Genomic DNA, 19685 nt, shown 5'->3' with positions numbered 1-19685 from the left:
TCCATCATGGTTCTCTTGCTGCAGAGACTAGAAAACTGCTGCCCAGTCTGATTGGCCAACTGTTCTCTAAGATGGAGCCTCTTCCCCAATGGTCTACAGCCAGTCAATGCTCTGGAGTATAAATTGACTTGGCACAGTCAGAATCAGCAGGGCTGTGTTTCCCACCGACTCTTCACTGAGCTGCCACCACCTGAAAAATTCAAGCCAATGTGAAGATAACTTCTGCCAGTTTAAAACAAATCCTTTCAAGGGATGTAGGCATTGCTGTAGGTCAGTATTTATTGTCCATCTCTCATTGCTCTTGAGAAGTTGGCAGTAAGCTGCCTTCTTGAACCATTGCATCCACGTGGTGAAGATATACCCATGGTCCAGCTAGGGTCTGAGTTTCAGGATTTGGACCCAAAGACTGTACATTGTATATGTTTCACAGTCCTGTCATTGCAGGTAAATACAATGCTATACATTAGGGTGCTTGATGCATGACCGATGATCAAGCCAGGGTTTCCCATGGTTGCGTGGTTCTATGTCTAGTGAGGGAGGGGATTAGGAAAAAGCAGCAAGAAATTCTTGCCAACGTGATACCATTCTATCCCTTTGTGTGCTAGACATGGCACTATCCCAGTTGCTGAGTTTGTGGGCGCAAGCCTCATCATTGTGTCCCATATCTCCTGGTGTTCTTCCAGCACCACATGATCAATATCGGCAATGAGTGGACGATTGTTTTTGCCTTGTTAGATTGCATCTCAACAGGATGTACATTCAGTGCTTCTTGTCATGTTCCTGACACTTTACAGGCAATGAATTATTATTGAAGTGCAGTCATTACTGTTTTCACTGCTTGGCATTAACTTGGTGACACACCACACACATTCTTTATCGTATCCATCAATTGGAATGGAGTTAAAACTCTAGCTAATGAGTTTTTTACTCATTCATACAATGTGGGTGCTGCCTGATAGGCGAGTACTTATTGTCTATGGCAGAATCTTCCTGCCCCACTTCTGTCAGCAGGATTTCTCTTTGTCTGCACTACCCCACCCCCTGGGGAACCCACAGCAGGGTTTCTCTGTTGGCAGGTCTGGGAGAAATGGCTGGAAAATTCAGCTCACTGTCACAATTAAATAAATATGACTTGATCCAGATAACTGCCACATACAATACCTGATGGTCCACAAATTAGTGAATAGTTGGTTAGATTTTTCCATGGTCTCTATTTTAAAATTTAAACCATCCTTTTGTTGTTTTTTCCATTCAATGTAGGTGATTCAGGAGATCAGCAACATACACGTTGATGGCTTTACTGATGGAAATCTTGTAGCTATTGACTATTCCCGCATTCATGGCCAAAGGGTGAGTTACTGCTTATTGAGAACTACATGAAGTTGACATTCTCATTAACTCTGCATTGTTCTTATTGAAACCACTGTTTACATTATGAGCTAGGCCTGAAAGACACACCAACACTCTCTCAATCCTTTATGTCAGTACAAACTGCTGTTTTCCCCAGTGAAGTGGCAGCAAACTGTGAAGCAGGAATGCAGAGTGACTGTGGCAAGTTGGTCTCTGTAAATATATTATGCGATTGTACCCTGATGTTTTCAGCTTCTCTGATACTGGCTTTTGAGAATGGCTTCACTGTTTTCTGTATTCGGAACTCCAAAATGTTCCACGGCACTATCATATGGGTAAGATGTTCATCCAGGAACCCCCCTTGGAACAGAATCCCATAGATCTGATGGAGCAAGCTCAGAGGTGAGAGACTGACATCAATGAAATCTCCAGTCCTAATAGTCAGATCTTACTTTTACCACTGACTCTTCTCGTACCATGAGGGTACTGAATGAAGGGGTGTCAAACGTATAAAGAGGCTCCACAGAAGTGTGAGGGAGAGCAGGTAGCTTTCGGAGCAACTTGTGGTCTATGTTTAAATATGGATGCATGAAGGTTACTGCCTAGAGACACCCTGCCAACCAAGAGGATGCAATGTTGCAGTGCCCAACAATAGATTGTAATAGTATGAACTTCTGCACATAAAATGTCTGAAAAAGATCAGGGCTGATTTGTTCAGTAGTAATGATATACTAAGTGATAATCTTTGCTCAATATACTTTTTAGCACCAAGAAATTAATTTTACTAGTGTTGAGGGTCATTTCCTCGAAATAAAATTAGTACTAAGGACTTCTAAAAAATTGAAATTATGTTTTGTATGCCTGTCTTTCCTCTCTCTAACTTAATCGTGTCCATATTTCCAATCGTTGGTTTGTATCCTACGCTCATTTATCTCACATTTATAATTCCTGTTTTACACTTCCTGCTTTGGACTTTGAAAAGTTCAGTGAAGACTCTTTGGTTGAAGAACTATTGCTTGCCCAGTTCATATATACCAGAGATGCCAGATTGGGGGAAATCTCTACTGGCAAGCCTGTCTGTGGGCAACTAGCGATGAGGTGAATGGTGAATGCCATTCCTTAGTCACTGAGCACAAAATCCAGGCCAATTTCATACATCCTCTCTGATAGTGGGAATTGTGTGTTTACTGTTTGAAATCCTTTCAAGTTTATTTTCAGCCATGTACACCTCTAGCTTGTTCTATTTGTTAGTTATTCACTTGGCAAGGAAGTTTTATCTCAATGACCTTTCCCCCTTACCTCTCTTTCTCATGAATTTGTAGCCCTAGCTCTGTGATTCTCCCTCAAATGCAAATATCTTTAAGCCTTTGAAGCATTTCATAATTTGAAGATGTTCCCAAACCTTCGCATTTTATCTGAAGCCAATCCTCGGGTGGCATTGACAGCTGCCATGGAGACAACTGCCACTAGTCTACATCCTTCCAACTCCAGAGAATGTTCCATTCCATGGACCAAAAATCATCTCTAGGTGATTGACAGTGCGAGATAAATTTCAGTTAGTGCTATGAAATTGAAACATGTGACAATAGTGTGCATAGGCATAACACTGGTCTTGTGGTCTTCTATTCTATTTTAGCTGGATTCATCAGAACGTTATTCAGGTGCGTCGGAGAGTGGGAACAGTACTGATGGTGGATCTGTGCACGATATCATGGAGACCAAGGATGGTAGGGCAAGCATTTCCTGTCAATAAATAAAATTGGTTATATTTTTGCCTCTACAATTTGGTTGCAAAACATTAGTTAGGTGGAGCAGAGAAAGCCATGGACAGGATGTATCCCATTCTATTTTCCCTAATGGAAGGAAAACTGAGTGTGCTCTGTTATCGATGTATAGTTTTTCTTCCTGCTCTCTGCTTTATGTCCTGGCGTGGAGTACAACTCTACCTGTTGTGGTCTGATTAGTTAGAGCCCAATGATTGGATATATAGTTACAAATGAATGCAGCATGATAAAAACAATTTGAATTGTTCTTATCCTTTTGCAACCCAGCTTCTCCTGATGGTTGCGTGCTGAATGTTTGCCAGAATAAGGGTAGGCTACTGGGTCCATCTTCCTCCTGCAGACTGGTTACATTCTGTTCTGATATGATTTTTATCCTGTTAAGTTTTCTGGAGGAAATAATTTCTTTCTCACCAAAAATTAAATACAAGGATTATCAAAATACATAACTTTACAGACTTCCCCCTTGGTGGATTGTCTTCCATTGATGATACATCCAGACTTCAGCAGGATTGGGGCCAATGTATATATTTGTTTAATTAATTCATGGGACATGAGCATCACTGGCTGGCCAGCATTTATTGCCCATCCCTAGTTGCCCGCAGGCAGTTAAGAGTCAACCATGTTGCTGTGACTCTGGAATCACATGTAGGCCAGACCAGGTAAGAATGACCAATTTCTTTCCCTAAAGGGACATTAGTGAACAGATGGGTTTTTTTTCTGACAATTGACAATGGTTTCATGGTCATCAGTAGATTCTTAATTCCAGATATTTTTATTAAATTTAAGTTCCGCCATCTGCTATGGTGGGATTCGAACCTGGATTCCCAGAACATTAGCTGAGTTTCTACATCAGTAGTCTAGCAATAATACCACTGGGCCATCGTCTCTACCTTTATTTTCTCTAAACCTTAATCCCATTCTGTGGCAAAGATGTATCCATTTTCCTTTTTTTAACCGAGTCATTAATTGACTAGGTTGGAGGTCTGTACCATATATTCACAACTATGTCCAAAAAATATTGTGACCTTTTGTCTCACTTAAGTCTCATTAATTTAACACTCTGTACCACCGTCTTTGTTTGTAGTCCAAGTTAAATAGCCTGTTTCCACCTATGTTACTCATGCCATTAAATACTGGATCTTAATCCCTCTTAGACACTTTTGCCTCCAATGAAAATAATTCAACGCTGTGAACCTTTCTTACAACTCAAACCTCAGAATCTATTTCCCTGTCTGATTTGTTAACTGGCATTGTTTCATCATGTACTCGTTATTAGATTGTTAGGATTTTTATAATAGATTGACTACGGTAGATTTTATGACGATGGCTCAGCCTCAACTCCAACAAAGCTCTTCCTCCCTGCAGACCAATGTGTGCTTTTTTCCTGGCCAGCTTGATATGATAAATTGAGTGAGAATCGGGAACGTCACAGTGAACCCGTCACTATAGCCCACTTTACTGGAATATATTCCCATGTCATCACATGAGCTTTCGTCATGACTAGGTAGATTAAATAAACGTTGTTAGGTGGAAAGTCATGGTCTTGGGCATTTTTATTTAACATTAAACAACTACTTGAACCATATTCAGTATATCTAGTAAATGGGATGGCACAGTGATTAGCACTGCAGCCTTACAATGCCAGGGATCTGGATTCGATTCTGGTCTTGCTGACTGTCAATGTGGACATTTGCACATTCTCCCCATGTCCACCTGGGTTTCCTGCAGGTGCTCCCATTTTGTCCCACAGTCCAAAGATATGTGGGTTAGATTGATTGACCATGCTAATTTGCCCCTTAGTGTCTCAAGACATGTAGGTTAGTGAGAACAAGTGGGGTAAATATGTAGGGTTACAGGGAGACAGCCTGGGTAAGATGCTTCATCGGCAAGTCAGTGCAGGCTAGATGGGCCGAGTAGCCTCTTTCTGCTCTGTAGGAATTCTGTGTTCGATGTATGGTACTTGCAGCCTTCACTGTTCTACTCAAAATGTCAAAGCCACAAACTTATGAATGGAAGTGGATGAAATGGTTCACAGAAATAATACATCACAGAAGAAAGCTATTCAGCCCATTGTGAATGTGTCAGTCCTTTGAAGGAGCTTTCCAATTAGCCCCGCAGCATTGCCACTTCCCCATAGCCCTGCAAGTGTTTCCGTTTGAAGTATGTATCCAATTGCCATTTGAAAGTTACTATTAAATCTGCTTCCACAACCCTTTCTGGCAAAGCGTTTCAGATCATGACAAACTTCTGCAAAAACGATTTTTTTTCTCATCATCCGCATTCCAATTATTTTAATTTGTGACCCCAGCCATTGACTCTCCTGCCAGTAGGAAGAGTTTGTGTACTGCAAAAAATCCTCTTGGCTCCTTACTTCCATGTAGGCACACTTAACTCTGTGGGAGACATCAGAAAGTCAAAATTAATAATGACAGTTTTAACCCAACCTTCATTGTAATGTGGCATGGAGGCCTTTAAGGAAAAAGACCTTTAATTTTATTCTCTGTTGCTGAAGATAATGGGTGATGTAAGAAGGGCCAAAAGGCCTGTTTCTGGGCTGTAATTTTCTATGGTTCCATTGAATTGATTTGTTGGAGCTATAACGCCTTTTGGCTAAGATCAAGTGTAGTATCGACATGCTGCACTTGGTTGAAGTCATTAGGTAACGTTTCGGCTTCATTTGAAACAATTTTTTAAAGCGGCATCTCGGCCTTTTGGCTAAGATGCAAATAAGGTCACGCCTTGGAGGAGGAGCTACACCTACTCCAATCAGCTTGGATCATGTAGATCAAGCCCAAGACAGGCGGTGAGAGCCCTGTCTTTTCAGCTTGGATCGGGAATGTCCCAACTTGTTGGGAGTCTGAATTGGCTTTAATTTGACTTGATTGGATTGGAATAAAGTTTTAAAAAAAAGATCTGGTACTGTTTTTATGGGATAGTGCCGCATTGTGTCTTTTTTTATTGACTGGCACGGTGGCACAGTGGTTAGCACTGCTGCCTCACAGCGCCAAGGACCCAGATTCAATTCCAGCCTCAGGTCACTGTCTCTGCAGAGTCTGCACGGTCTCCCCATGTCTGCGTGGGTTTCCTCTGGGTGCTCCAGTTTCCTCCCACAGTCCAAAAGAGGTGCTGGTTAGAACATAAGAACATAAGAACATAAGAAATAGGAGCAGGAGTAGGCCATCTAGCCCTTCGAGCCTGCCCCGCCATTCAATAAGATCATGGCTGATCTGTCGTGGCTCAGTTCCACTTTCCCGCCCTCTCCCCATAACCCTTAATCCCCTCTCTTATCAAAAACCCATCAACCCGCTTCTTAAAAATATTTAGCGAGGCAGCCTCCACCACTTCAACGGGCAGAGAATTCCAGAGATTCACCACCCTTTGAGTGAAGAAGTTCCTCCTCAACTCCGTTCTAAACCGCCTCCCCTTTATCTTGAGGCTGTGCCCCCTAGTCCTACTGTCTTTTTTGAGCGGGAAGAGTCTCTCCACCTCTATCCTATCCATCCCATTCATCATCTTATACGTCTCAATGAGATCTCCCCTCATTCTTCTGAACTCTAACGAGTACAAGCCTAGTTTATTCAGCCTCTCCTCATAGCTCAATCCCCTCAACTCCGGTATCAGCCTAGTAAACCTCCTCTGCACTCCCTCCAGGGCCAAAATATCCTTGCGCAGGTGCATTGGCCATACTAAATTCTCCCTCAGTGTACTCGAACTGGCGCCGGAATGTGGCGACTAGGAGATTTCCACAGTAACTTCATAGTAATGTTAATGTAAGCCTACTTGTGACAATAATTTAAAAAAAACTTTTTCTTACATATGTTAAATTTCTTCCCATGGTACTGAAGTATCTGGCTTAAACACTGAAATTTCGCTATTTTCGATACAATAGCATTACTTCAAAATATGGAATAGAGAAAAGCATCAAAATATCCTCACACCACTCATTCAGAGTGACAGCTCTTCATCTTCTCTGATCTTCATCCTTCAATTCACGACAGCCTGTTCTCTCCAACTTCACAGAGACACTCTACTCTGATTTCGATGGCGGATGTGAAGAAAAGACTGCACTATTTTCCTCACTATCCACAACAGTTTTAAGTAGAGAAACACTCAATAAACTGACAAAATAAAAGCTGTTCTTTCCACATTTTCTATCAACTGGAAAGGAAAAATCCTTCTTTGCTCTTACTTTTTCAGGCATGTCAAATTGGGACAGGTCTTGAACTATCACTACCAATTGAACTTTTCTTCTGTCAAATGACTAAAATATAAGGTACAAAATAAAAACTAACAGATGCCTGTTTCATTTACAAGAGTGGTTCAAGAAGGCCGCTCACCACCAAATTCTCAAGGGCAATTAGAGATGGGCAATGAATGCTGGCCAGCCAGTGACACCCACATCCCTTGAATGAATCTTTTATGAAGTTTGACGGTTATGGTACTGAATTAAAACTTACACGTCGTGGCTGGAATTCGCTGGCTTTGCACGCCTCTCTACCGCTGCCAGTGAGAACAGAGAACTTGGCGCTCAGCTCACTGCAGCAGAACCTGAAAATCCCAGCTGCAAGTGAGGTCAGAGAATTCCAGCCCATGAGTTCAAATGCCACCATGGTATCAATGTCTGGGGATGGTGAAATACCTCCTCTGATGCCCATGTCCCTTCATCAAATTTAAATGTATTTACATAGCAAGCAACACTCAGACAGCTACTTCCTCATACAGAGTATAAACCTGGATGCTCATAGAATCATAAGGAGGCCATTTGGCCCATCAAGTCTGCATCAATCACAATTCCACCCAGATGCTATCCCCATAACCCCATGTATTTATCCTAGCTAGTCCCCCTAACCCTAAGAGCAATTTAGCATGGCCAATCAACCAGAGTCGCACATCTTTGGAGAGTAGGAGGAAATTGGAGGATCTGAAGATCCACGCAGAAATGGAGAGAACATGCAAACTCCATACAAACAGTGACCTAAGCTGGGAATTGAACCCGGGTTCCTGGCATTGTGAAGCAGCAGTGCTAATCATTGTGCCACCATGTTGCCCTTGACACTCTGCATTATATACACAAGCTGGGCTCCCTAATTGGACAAGTCATTACTGCTTTAATCAGGGAGCTCGTACTCTAAGAGGTCCACATTGAGGGCCTTATTAAAGTCATTACAGATGGTATTCTCCTTCTCCCATTATACTTTTATTATATGGTAACTTTTTTAAAATGTAGATTTATAGTTTTGTTTTATTTCTATTCATTGTGCAGATCTATACATTGATATTGGTGTACGTAGCAAATTTATTGCTGCTGATGGTTTCCAGATTTTTTTTATTGTTATTGTTATTTACAATTTCCTGCCATCTGTAATATTTTGCTTTGTGTTCTCATGCTTATACTTTGCGATATTTGATTGACAAGTATTGATAGAACATTCATTAACACGTATTCCACAGGGTCAAAAAAGCTATATACATGTGACAGTTTGAGAAATGCAGGGATACAGTTAAAAGGGAAACGATAACAGAATCCCGGGACACGTGTATGACTAAGTTGGCTTTGGCATTTTCTTTCCTGCACAGTGAAAAAGAAATCCAGCATTGGGGACCTTAAAACTGCAGGTCTGAAGCTGAGTAGTTTTATGAACCTTGGGAAAAAGAAACCTATATCTGTGGAGATTCCTATTAACAATAAGAAGAATGTTGAAGCATCAGGTAAGTTCATTTCCCACCATTAAGTTGGTGTTCTGTAGAATGTAGAGTTGCTGCCACCATGTGGCACCTTATGTTAATTAAATATAAGAAGAAATCCAGCCTCAAGTTTGTATTCATTACTGTTTGTGAATAGACTCAGTGTTGTTATAGATTGAATATACAATGCATCATTGTCAGGCAGATAACAGATTTTGTGTACCAGGGTGTTAAGTTTATAGACTGTATTGTGAGCCGGACTACTGCCTGAAACTATATTTGAGGCAATGATATTAAATGTAGCATCAGAAGGAAAAGCTTGGATTATTTCTTCAGATCCAGCCCTTTGTCAAACTGAAATGCTAGCCTACTTTCCCTTTTCGGATGCACATTTCCAGCGCTTTATTTTTTATTTTACATTGGTGAGTTTTAGGGACAAAATAGTCAACTTGACAGTGCCAAAATCATCTCGCAGGTCAGTGTTTTCACACTATTCTTGTGGGTGGGCTGAATTGTCACGCTGAGCCTCCACACAGGAGTAAGAATATAGGAAAATACTGAACAAGATGATGATTTAGCTGTGTTCATACGCCGATGGCGGGGTTTTCCTCCCTCTCTGTGGTGTGTTTCATCACAGTGGGAGTTGACACGCACCTCGCTGGTAGTGGGATCATATGATCCTGCTGTTGTCAACAGGGTCTCTCATTAAGGGCACGCTTTACCACCGGGAAATTTGCAGCGGGGGCACACTGTCAGCAGGACTGTAAGAACCTGCCAGCGAAAACAGCAGCAAGATTTTGGAGTATGTGTTTTCTACATGAACTGTAACTGATTTGAACCAACAACATTCACGAATATCCGTTATTTAAGCCAGTGAGTTGTGTACACAGGTGATATTTTAATGGTCCCAGCAGGAAAGACTGTCTGAGGAAAGCTAGTATATTCCACTGAGTTCCTCTGTGTTTGTAGAACCTTCAATCCCATTACTAACCAGATATTCAGCACAAAGCTTTTGCCCAGCATTAACCACTTATGTTCAGAGTCTATTCTACTCCGAATAGAGAAAAAAATAATCCGTGGATTGAAATGAAGAATGCTGCTGGCAAACAAGAGAAGGGAAACATTCTGGCTCGGTAAATACTTAACAGTTGATTTTTCTTCCCAGAACATTAGACATGGTCCCTGACTATGAAAAGCCTGGGTGGCTAAGCTCCTGACAATAAAAGGGAAAAAGGAAAAAGTATTGTCCTACTTGGCACTCAGGATTGATACTTCCTGTTTCTTCCCCTGTATTCATTCAACTACCTTGAAGTTTCCCTCCAAGCTTCTCACCATCCCGACCTAGAATTATTTCACTGTTCCTTCACTGCCACTGTGTCAGAATTCAGGAGCTCCTTCCCGAACAGCACTGTGGATGTACCTAAATAACAGGGACTTCGGAAGTTCAAGAAGGCAGCTCACCATCTTCTTAAGGGATCTGCAATAAATGCTGGCCTAGCCAGCGATGCTCACATCCTTTGAATGAATTCTTTAAAAAAAAATGATTTCCCATGCTTGCAATCAAAGAAGAAACAGTAATGCCGGGTAATCAGCAAAGATGTGCCTACCAGAGCCATTAGAGAGGTTTCCCAGCAGAAAATGAAAAGATGCTGAGTAACACTATCAGAAATAAACAGGTGACTTTGATGCCAAATATGTAAAATAGTGCTACTAGAGAGATCTGTGGTTGTGTTTTCATATACAAGTGTGTTGTGAACAATTTGTGCAGACTCCAATTCTTCTTTTGACAGGGTATTTGAATGTGTACATGAACAGCCAGTGGCGTACACGCTGGTGTCAGGTTAAAAACGGACTTATTCACTTCTACCAGGACAAGAGCAAAAACAAAGCTGTTCAAAGTCCCCTGAACCTAGAAGGTTGCGAGGTTATTCCTGATGCTACTCCAGAACATTTATATTCCTTCCGCATTCTGCAGGATGGTGAGGAGGTGGCTTCTTTAGAGGTAACTAACTCTACACCGTCATTGATACTGTCTGGCTTAGTCTGGTTCACAGTCAATGAAGAATTGGCCAATACAAATTTTGAGTTTGTTGTAGAATAGTTTCACCTATGCTACTAATAATGGATAAGACCTGTTGTCATTTGGGTTGAAATGAGGAATGCTGCTGGCAAACAAGAGACGGGAAACATTGAAATACCAGATATATACCCGATAAAAACACGCACCAATACTGTGCTTCCCAATACACTGTCAAAGATCAATTAGACATTCACTACAAGGTTACGCTCTTTCACATTATCCAACTGTTCAGTAATAAAACTTAAGTTTAAATACTTTTGCCTTTTCATTCCCCTTCATCCCTCTAAAATAGTACTGAAATCCTATTGTAAACATAATACAGATTCTCCTGAGGAAAACAATGCAAAGGACACTGAGGAAAGCCATGCAGACTGCAAGTAAATGCTCACAGCCCTTATCCACCCCCTCAAGGGAATTAACATACATAAGAAGTAGCATTGCAAGAACTAATGTCTTACCCATCATTTTATTCAACATCTTAACCAAATCCTTCCATTCTTCCAATGGGATTCATTTATTTATCCTTCATTTTGAGTCTGTAAAATTCCTTGGTACATCATCTACAATGAAGGTAACTATATAAATATCTGTAGTTGATGTTTTTGCTTTTCTTATCCCGTGTCTTGTTTCTATACACATACTTAATATTTTCTGGAATTATTGCAAACTGAAGATGCTCTTCTAAAGATACCACTAAATTTTGGAATCATGAATAGAAAGACGTAGGCATTTATACTAGGAAACATTGATTTCAATGTTTGCAAACACAATATGCACATAAATATTCATGCTATCAAATAAACTTAGGTCTGTCTCAAAGCCTTTCTTGTAGGTGCTCTGTGGGTAAGCACAATTTCTGAGGAACATTTAGACTTGACCCGCATTAAGCCTTGTGGATACTTTACGCAGTCAGCTGTAGGTGAGTCAAGCAACAGTTTGTTCAATACAAGTACGCAAACTGGCACTCAGATTGCTCAAAGTTACAAGTTTCTTTCATGTAATTATACCATTCTCCCAATAATTGATCATTGATTCACATTCTCCTTACCTCATTCGTCTAATTCTGGACAAACGCAATTGCAGATGAGGTCTCAAAAAAGTATGACCTCACCTTTAACACTGTTGCCAACAGTTTATTGGTTTGATTTGATTTATTGCCACATGTCTTGGTATACAGTGAAAAGTATTGTTTCTCGTGCGCTATACAAACAAAGCACCGTTCGTAGAGAGGAAAGGAAAGAGTGCAGAATTTAGTGTTACAGTCATAGCTGGGGTGTAGGGAAAGATTAACTTAACGTGAGGTAGGTCCATTCAAAAGTCTGATGGCATCAGGGAAGAAGCTGTTCTTGATTTGGGAAGAAATTCTTCTTGGATCTAAAAACATAAGCTTGTCTCATCAAGCCTGATGATTGACTAGAGTGTGCCATCATCTGCTTATCTTAACATGACCCTGAGGTCAGGCAACATCTCTCATCACAGTTTGGCCCATTGATCAATCATCCATGAATCCTAGTCACATTCCTTACTACACCTATTCCAGTGATTCTCTTTAGTGCAAATACTCTGATCAGGCCTGAGTATCCTGGCATACAGAACTTCAATCTAAAAGACCATTCCTGCCAAAGGATGCAAGAACTGAGTGGTCATAAAGAAGAGAGATTATAGAAAATAGCAGCAGGAATGGGAATACTAGAGATGATGACTGCATTTTTTTTTCCCTTTTGCAGGCTAAGTCTTCAGAAGAAATGGGCTACTGGCTTGGCCTTCTGCTGGCAGAATCAGGATCTAAAACAGACCCTGAAGAGTTCGCTTACGACTATGTTGATTCTGACCGAGTGTCTTGTATTGTGCATGCAGCCAAACATTCTTTATAGTAAGTCACATTTCTGCTTTCAAACACTTTTTGCCACACACAGCCGGTCTATTGGATGAGATGACATCTCATGTAGAATTAAGTATCCAGTTATTTGCATTGGCTTAAGTGAGTTAATTGTTCTGAGAAGGCCATGAGCTTGGTGTAATATTCTTCTGAATGGTATCTAAAATGGTGGGATACTTGAGAAAAATCCTGTGCTTGTATACACATTTTTAAAAAAGTTTATTTATTAGTGTCATAAGTAGGCTTACATTAACATTGCAAAGTTACTGTGAAAATCCCTTAGTCGCTACATTCCAGTACCTGTTCAAGTACACTGAGGGAGAATTTAGCATAGCCAATGCACTAACCAGCATGTTTTTTGTTCTGTGGGAGGAAACCGGAGTACCCAGAGGAAACCCACACAGACATGGGAGAATGTGCAGGCTCCACTCAGACAGTGACTTAGGGCAGGAATCGAACCCAGGTCTCTGGCACTGTGAGGCACCAGTGCTAACCACTGTACTAGCGTGCCACCCACATGCCGGTCTGAAGGCAGGTCCTTGGCTTATTGTCTGCTAATGCTTAATCCTGAACCCTTTCCCTTTGTATCAGTGGGGGTTTGCCATTGTGTTCACTGTCAGGGACGGAGCAAGAAAGCAGGTGCCAGGTCAGCCAGAATGGAAACTGAACCCATGCTATCATTTTTATTCTGAACCACGTGCTTATTGTCTAATGAACCAAGCTAAGCAGTTTCCACTATGTGTATATGTAAAGGTTGAAAAGATATGTAAGAAACGTGTTAGAGTTTATTACATCTGCTGCTTCATTACCATCTTTCTTACCCTCTAGTTTACTGCAGCGAAGATACTCAGAGCCAAACACATACATCGATGATTTGCCAGTGGTACAGAATGAATCAGATGACCTGTATGACGATGTGGATGTACCTGAATCTGTGGTAGGAAGTTTTCTTTTATTCTTATGAATGTGAAAAGCACAAAAGAGCTCATTTTTAATGGAAGAGTTTCCACAGTACAGAAACTTCATTTTGATTTATGTCTTACCAACAACAAAGGATTGAGTGTTTAACCGATATATAATGCCTGGGAAATGTACTGCTTTAGGCCCATCATTTCAGAACTTGCAGTTCAGAACTTGAGTATTGTTAAAAAAGAGACTCTTCTGTTGAAGCTTTTCATTTTGTCCCATTGGAGCATTTATAAGAATTCAATGCAAAAGAAATTAACAAATTTATACTGTATGAAAAGAATGTGTGGATTGGTTGGCAGATGGATTTACAATCACCTTCAACTGGTGCATTTTCCATCGTAACACCTCCACCACTGAGTCCACCTGCCCCCTTGTTTCGTGCAAGGTGAAAACATTCAACAAAACTGTCTTATTTCTTCAGCAGAATTATTAAAATAACTTTTTTTTGGTTATTATGTCTTAGTTTCTGTCTTAATTCCATGTGGATATCTTAGTTTTTATTTTACTCTCTGTAAAATGATTAAAAAGTGAAGGCTAGTCAGTATACTTATTTCCTGATTTGCTGTCTATGAGAATTCTTCAATGTGATTGGTTGCTTCAATGGTGACTAGGGGATTTTCACAGTAACTTCATTGCAGTGTTAATGTAAGCCTATTTGTGACACTAATAAATAAATATATAATGGTGAAATCCTCGCTCATGACTGTATATTCACACCATCATCAGGATTTGGGTCTTTATCAGATTCGTATTGGCATTTATTAGAAAATTGGATTGGAATAGAATCAAATCTGGCTCTGAAAATCAGGAACTCATTAATCATTGCCTAAGGGCTCTGTTTGAAATACCAATTGTTAATTATTGCTTTTTACTGTATATGACCCATGTGTTCCATTTTTACACAGGATGATAAACCTAATGAGGAACAGTGCTATGGGGAAGATCAAACAAGGGTTTATTTGGACTTAACTCCAGTAAAATCATTCCTTCATTCCAGTAATAATAAGGCAGTCTCTAATGCACAACCAAATGCATCAAACTCTGAGAATGAAAAAGAAACTTCAAACCTTTTACAAACGAATGACAAGGACGCCGCCAGTGATTCTGATTCTGGCATCACTGCAAAACCTTTGGAGTCTGCTGTTAAGGTAAACTATTACCATGCAATGTCTGTTATGTTTGGTACATGGGGAGAATGTATCATTCAAAACCATCCTAGCCATCTTTGGGTCATCACCATGAACCAGATTCTGGCTTCTCAGAGAGAAAGGGATATGCTCTTGGTCAATAACTAATGATCCCCTTCAGCTACCTGATCATGTGAAGGACAACAGGTATGCAATGATATCCATGCTATTACTAGAAATATCATGGAGCAGACAATCATTGACTTAAATCACCACATTTCCTACATCCCTTTGGAAGCCCTACAGTACTGTTGCAGCATGTCTCCAAGTGCATGGCAGTCTGCTGTGTCCTCTGCAACCTCACTATATATGAGGACACAGTCATAAGAATTAGGAGCAGGAGTAGGCCACTCAGCCCTTTGAACCTGCTCCGCCATTCAATAAAATCATGGTTGATCTTTTTGTGAATTCAGCTCCACTTACCGTGCACCCCCCCCCCCCCGCCACTCCGCCCACCATAACCCTTAATTCCTTTACTGTTCAAAAATCTATTTCTGCATTAAAAACATTCAATGAGGTAACCTCAACTATTTCACTGGATAGGTAATTCCAATTCATTGTCACCAAGAGGACACTTCAGAAGGTGGGGAAAGAGAAAGAGACCTGGAGAATAGGATGGGATTAATCTAGATAGGATGTCTGAGTGTCTGCTGAGACTCCAGTTCTTCTCTCTCTACTATTCACCAGCTGTCCACCCAGTTGTGATGTTCCATCATGGCGTCTTCTAGGCCAAAATAAAAGCCATTGGCAAAATGATTTTCACAAATACAAAACAGAATTATTTATCCTGTACATCCTATCAATGTCTGTTCTGTGGATGTCTTTGTCCCACTGTTCTTACACAGTCATACCTCATTGACCGCATCATGGCTGCTGTCTCTCAGAGAGACTGTGGATGAACTTTTAGGATGTCCTGTAGTAGCCATGGGCCTTGAAGGCCAAATAATTGTCGATATTAATAGTTCTGTGACATGGGCTCAAGCTTTCTGGGAATCAGATTGAAAGGACATTGACCACAGATCCTTACAGCCACCAAACAGCATAGATGGCATAGTTTGGGCTGGCTAAGAAGCAGCAGAAGTAGGTTTAGTGGAGTGGCAGTGCTGGGAGGAATCCTGAGAGAAAATAAAATGTTATGTTCCACAGAGCCGCTGACCCTTCTCTGGGGGACAAACCACAGCAATCCTAGAATCTGCTGGAGTATAGATTGTTGGGCTAATGCATGAGCTTTCCTGCCCATTTGAGCTCCACAGAGATTTACACGCAGCAAGGTTGGCAGCAGCATTAATCTGCATGATACCAAGCCTGGACCTCAAACCCTCTGAGCTTCCTCTGCATCCTGATGCTGAGGGGAAGCTGAGATATCACCCTCCAGCTCAGATACTGGCATGGCACAAGTATAGCTTAGAATCGGGATCCATACGAGGTGAGTCACGTGACATGAATGGGCAGCAGTCACCCCAGAGGGGAAGGATAGTTTGTCTATCAGCTCCCTGGAGGATGAGGTTAAAGATGAGTTCTGCTGCAAGTGAATCAGATGTATTTTAATGAGCTGCCAGGAAATAACTGATTAAGATGTTTGGAGTATTAACAGGTACATCAGACAGCCTCCTGTCATTGCCAAGGCGCATGGAGCCCATGCTTTCTAGTGTGGAAGTATAGGTCAACCTCATTGGCAGCACTTGTGGGTTGAGACATCCAGTGGCCTTGAGGGATCTTACACAGCTTGATTACCCTCGCCTTAATAATTGAATTATAGAATGAAACAGAATAAAAGGAGATCATGGTACAATTAACCAATTCATCTCACTCTCCTGCTCTTTCCTCATACCCTTTTTATTTGTTTTTCTCTTCAAGTCTTTATCCAATTCTCCTTTGAATGTCACTATTGACTCTGCTTCCATCACCCGTTCAGATGGTACAGTCCAAGTCCTAACAACTCACTGGGCAAAAATAACTTTCCTCACCTTGCCTCTGGTCCTTTTGCCATTCATCTTAAATCTTCTATTCTTAAAGTTCAAGCCTAGTTTTCACAATATAATCCTTTTAACCACAATATCATTCTGCTTAATCTACACTGCAATCCCTCCAATATACCCTTCCTGGTGAGCACGCTGCATATCACCTCTGCTTTTCCAAAGAAGAAAACAATTGCTTCATCCTGCGGAACATCACAGGAAATTGACTAACATTTCAAATTTTGCAACCGGGGATACTGTGTGGGATATTTTCACTTCTGGATGTTACATGAGTCTGGAAGCTGTGAAGATTTGTAACCAAAAGAGAAAATGCTGGCAAATCTCAGCAGGTCTGACAGCATCTGTAAGGAGAGAAAAGAGCTGATGTTTCGAGTCCAGACAACCCTTTGTCAAAGCTAAAAAGCATAGGAAGTGGGAGATATTTATACTGCAGGGGGAGATTTGCAGCTGACTTCAGTTTCAGTCAGTTTCGCATGAACCCACATCATGGAACTAGACCTCATCAACAATGATTGGGCAGCTTTACTCATCGACACCACAGAATGACGAGGGTAATACCACAGAAGTACCAGCAGAGCAGAATGAGTCACACTGCACTAAACAGCAGCATCGTATCAGCTACTCAACACTGCTATAATTCCAGCATCAATAGCCCTCATCCCAAAGAGCACAGATTTACCAGAGAAAGATTAAACTGAAATTGATTTTACACGGACTTGCTGATAACCAGTGTGTTGCTTCTTTAAGCTGGTACATACTGCTGCTAAAATTAAGCATTTTGCAGCACGCTCCATGTGTGGGAACAAAATGTGATGATAGGCAAATGTTTTAATTTTCCTCAAACTTAGGTACCTCAAGCGAAAACAGAGTTTGAAGAGAAGTCCTTAAAGGCTGGCAGCAAGCCTTCCAATGATCAGAAAGCGGTGATGCCATGGACTGATCAGAATAAGAATGGCACACCCGCGAATAATCAGCCAACGAAGGCAATCGTGGAGTGTGTTGAAAAGCAGAAGCCGAACACGACAGGTAAACTCCGAATCTGGCCCAGTGTGATCTTACTGTGAAATAGATCATAGAATCCCTACAGTGCACAAGGATGCCATTCAGCCCATTGAGCCTACACCAACGCTAACCCACCAACACTCAAGGCCAATTTAGCATGGCCAACCTAACGCACACACCTTGAACTGTGGGAGGAAACTGGAGTACCCAGCAGAAACCCATGCAGACACGTGGAGAATGTGCAAACTCCACGCAGACATTGACCGAGGCCGGAATTGAACTGAGGCCCTTGGCACTATGAGGCAGCAGTACTAACCACTGTGCCACCATGCCGCTGAGGTGCCTCATTGGATTCTAGTTTGAATCTGTTTGCTATATCAACTATAATGCAAGAAACTAGTATCAATGTTCATCAACACATAGAGGTCCAGATTGGAACAGACTTGAATAGAATTTCTTTTAAGACAGAGATGAGGAGAAATTTCTTCACTCAGAGTTGTGAATTTGTGACTCTTAGGAACTTTCCCGAGGATGCTCAGTCATTGCATTTTTTCCAAACTGAGATTGGTAGATTTTTGAAATCTATAAGGGAATCAATCCAGAGACAGGGAGATCAGCTGGGAAAGTAATGTTAAAGGATAAAATTGATGCCATTGAATAGTGGGACAGGCTCAAGGTGTGGTGTGGCCCATTATTGCTCCTATTTGGGTGGTAGAGTGACTAGCACTGCTGCCTCACAGCACTGGGGACCCAGGTTCGATTTCCGGCTTGGGTCACTGTTTGTGTGGGGTTTGTATATTCCCCTGTGTCTGCATGGATTTCCCCTGGGTGCTCTGGGGTTTCCTCCCACAGTCCAAAGATGTGCAGGTTAGATTGATTGGCCATGCTAAATTGACCCAAATATAAGAACATAAGAAATAGGAGCAGGAGTAGGCCAACTAGCCCTTCGAGCCTGCCCCGCCATTCAATAAGATCATGGCTGATCTGTCGTGGCTCAGTTCCACATTCCCGCCCTCTCCCCATAACCCTTAATCCCCTCTCTCATCAAAAACCCATCAACCCGCGTCTTAAAAATATTTAGTGAGGTAGCCTCCACCACTTCAACGGGCAGAGAATTCCAGAGATTCACCACCCTTTGAGTGAAGAAGTTCCTCCTCAACTCTGTTCTAAACCGCCCCCCCCTCTTTATCTTGAGGCTGTGTCCCCTAGTCCTGCTATCCTTTCTGAGCGGGAAGAGTCTCTCCACCTCTATCCTGTCCATCCCATTCATCATCTTATACGTCTCAATGAGATCTCCCCTCATTCTTCTAAACTCTAACGAGTACAAGCCTAGTTTATTCAGCCTCTCCTCATAGCTCAACCCCCTCAACTCTGGCATCAGCCTAGTAAACCTCCTCTGCACTCCCTCCAAGGCCAAAATATCCTTGCATAAGTACGGCGCCCAAAACTGCACACAGTACTTCAGCTGCGGCCTCACCAATGCCCTATACAGCCGCAGCAAGACCTCCCTACTTTTATATTCAATCCCCCTCGCGATGAAGGCCAGCATCCCATTCGCCTTCCTGACCACCTGCTGCACCTGCAAGCTGGGTTTTTGCGACTCATGGACAAGGACCCCGAGGTCCCTCTGCACCGTCGCCTGCTGCAGTTTTTCTCCACGTAAGTAATAATCCTTCCTACCATTATTCCTACCAAAGTGGACCACCTCGCACTAGCCAACATAAAATTCCATTTGCCATTTCCTGGCCCATTCGCCCAGCCTATTTAGAT

At 41.7% G+C, this 19685-nt stretch overlaps 1 protein-coding gene across 1 annotated transcript in view; it reads left to right on the top strand.

The window, feature by feature from the left end:
* afap1l2 (actin filament associated protein 1-like 2) overlaps positions 1-19685 on the top strand; it is a 231168-nt gene that overhangs the window by 197010 nt on the left and 14473 nt on the right. The window contains exons 8-15 of the mRNA XM_080205816.1: positions 1261-1350; positions 2987-3077; positions 8712-8843; positions 10610-10821; positions 12627-12772; positions 13607-13715; positions 14653-14895; positions 17762-17939. Of these exons, the coding sequence (XP_080061942.1) occupies positions 1261-1350; positions 2987-3077; positions 8712-8843; positions 10610-10821; positions 12627-12772; positions 13607-13715; positions 14653-14895; positions 17762-17939 (1201 nt within the window). The remainder of the gene's footprint in view (positions 1-1260; positions 1351-2986; positions 3078-8711; positions 8844-10609; positions 10822-12626; positions 12773-13606; positions 13716-14652; positions 14896-17761; positions 17940-19685) is intronic.

This window comes from Carcharhinus amblyrhynchos, chromosome 17 (genome assembly GCF_965287045.1).
Source record: "Carcharhinus amblyrhynchos chromosome 17, sCarAmb.v2.hapA, whole genome shotgun sequence".
NCBI classification, from domain to species: Eukaryota; Metazoa; Chordata; class Chondrichthyes; order Carcharhiniformes; family Carcharhinidae; genus Carcharhinus; species Carcharhinus amblyrhynchos.
The sequence above is the reverse complement of the archived record's forward strand: the minus strand, read 5'-3'. Positions and strand labels throughout refer to the sequence as shown.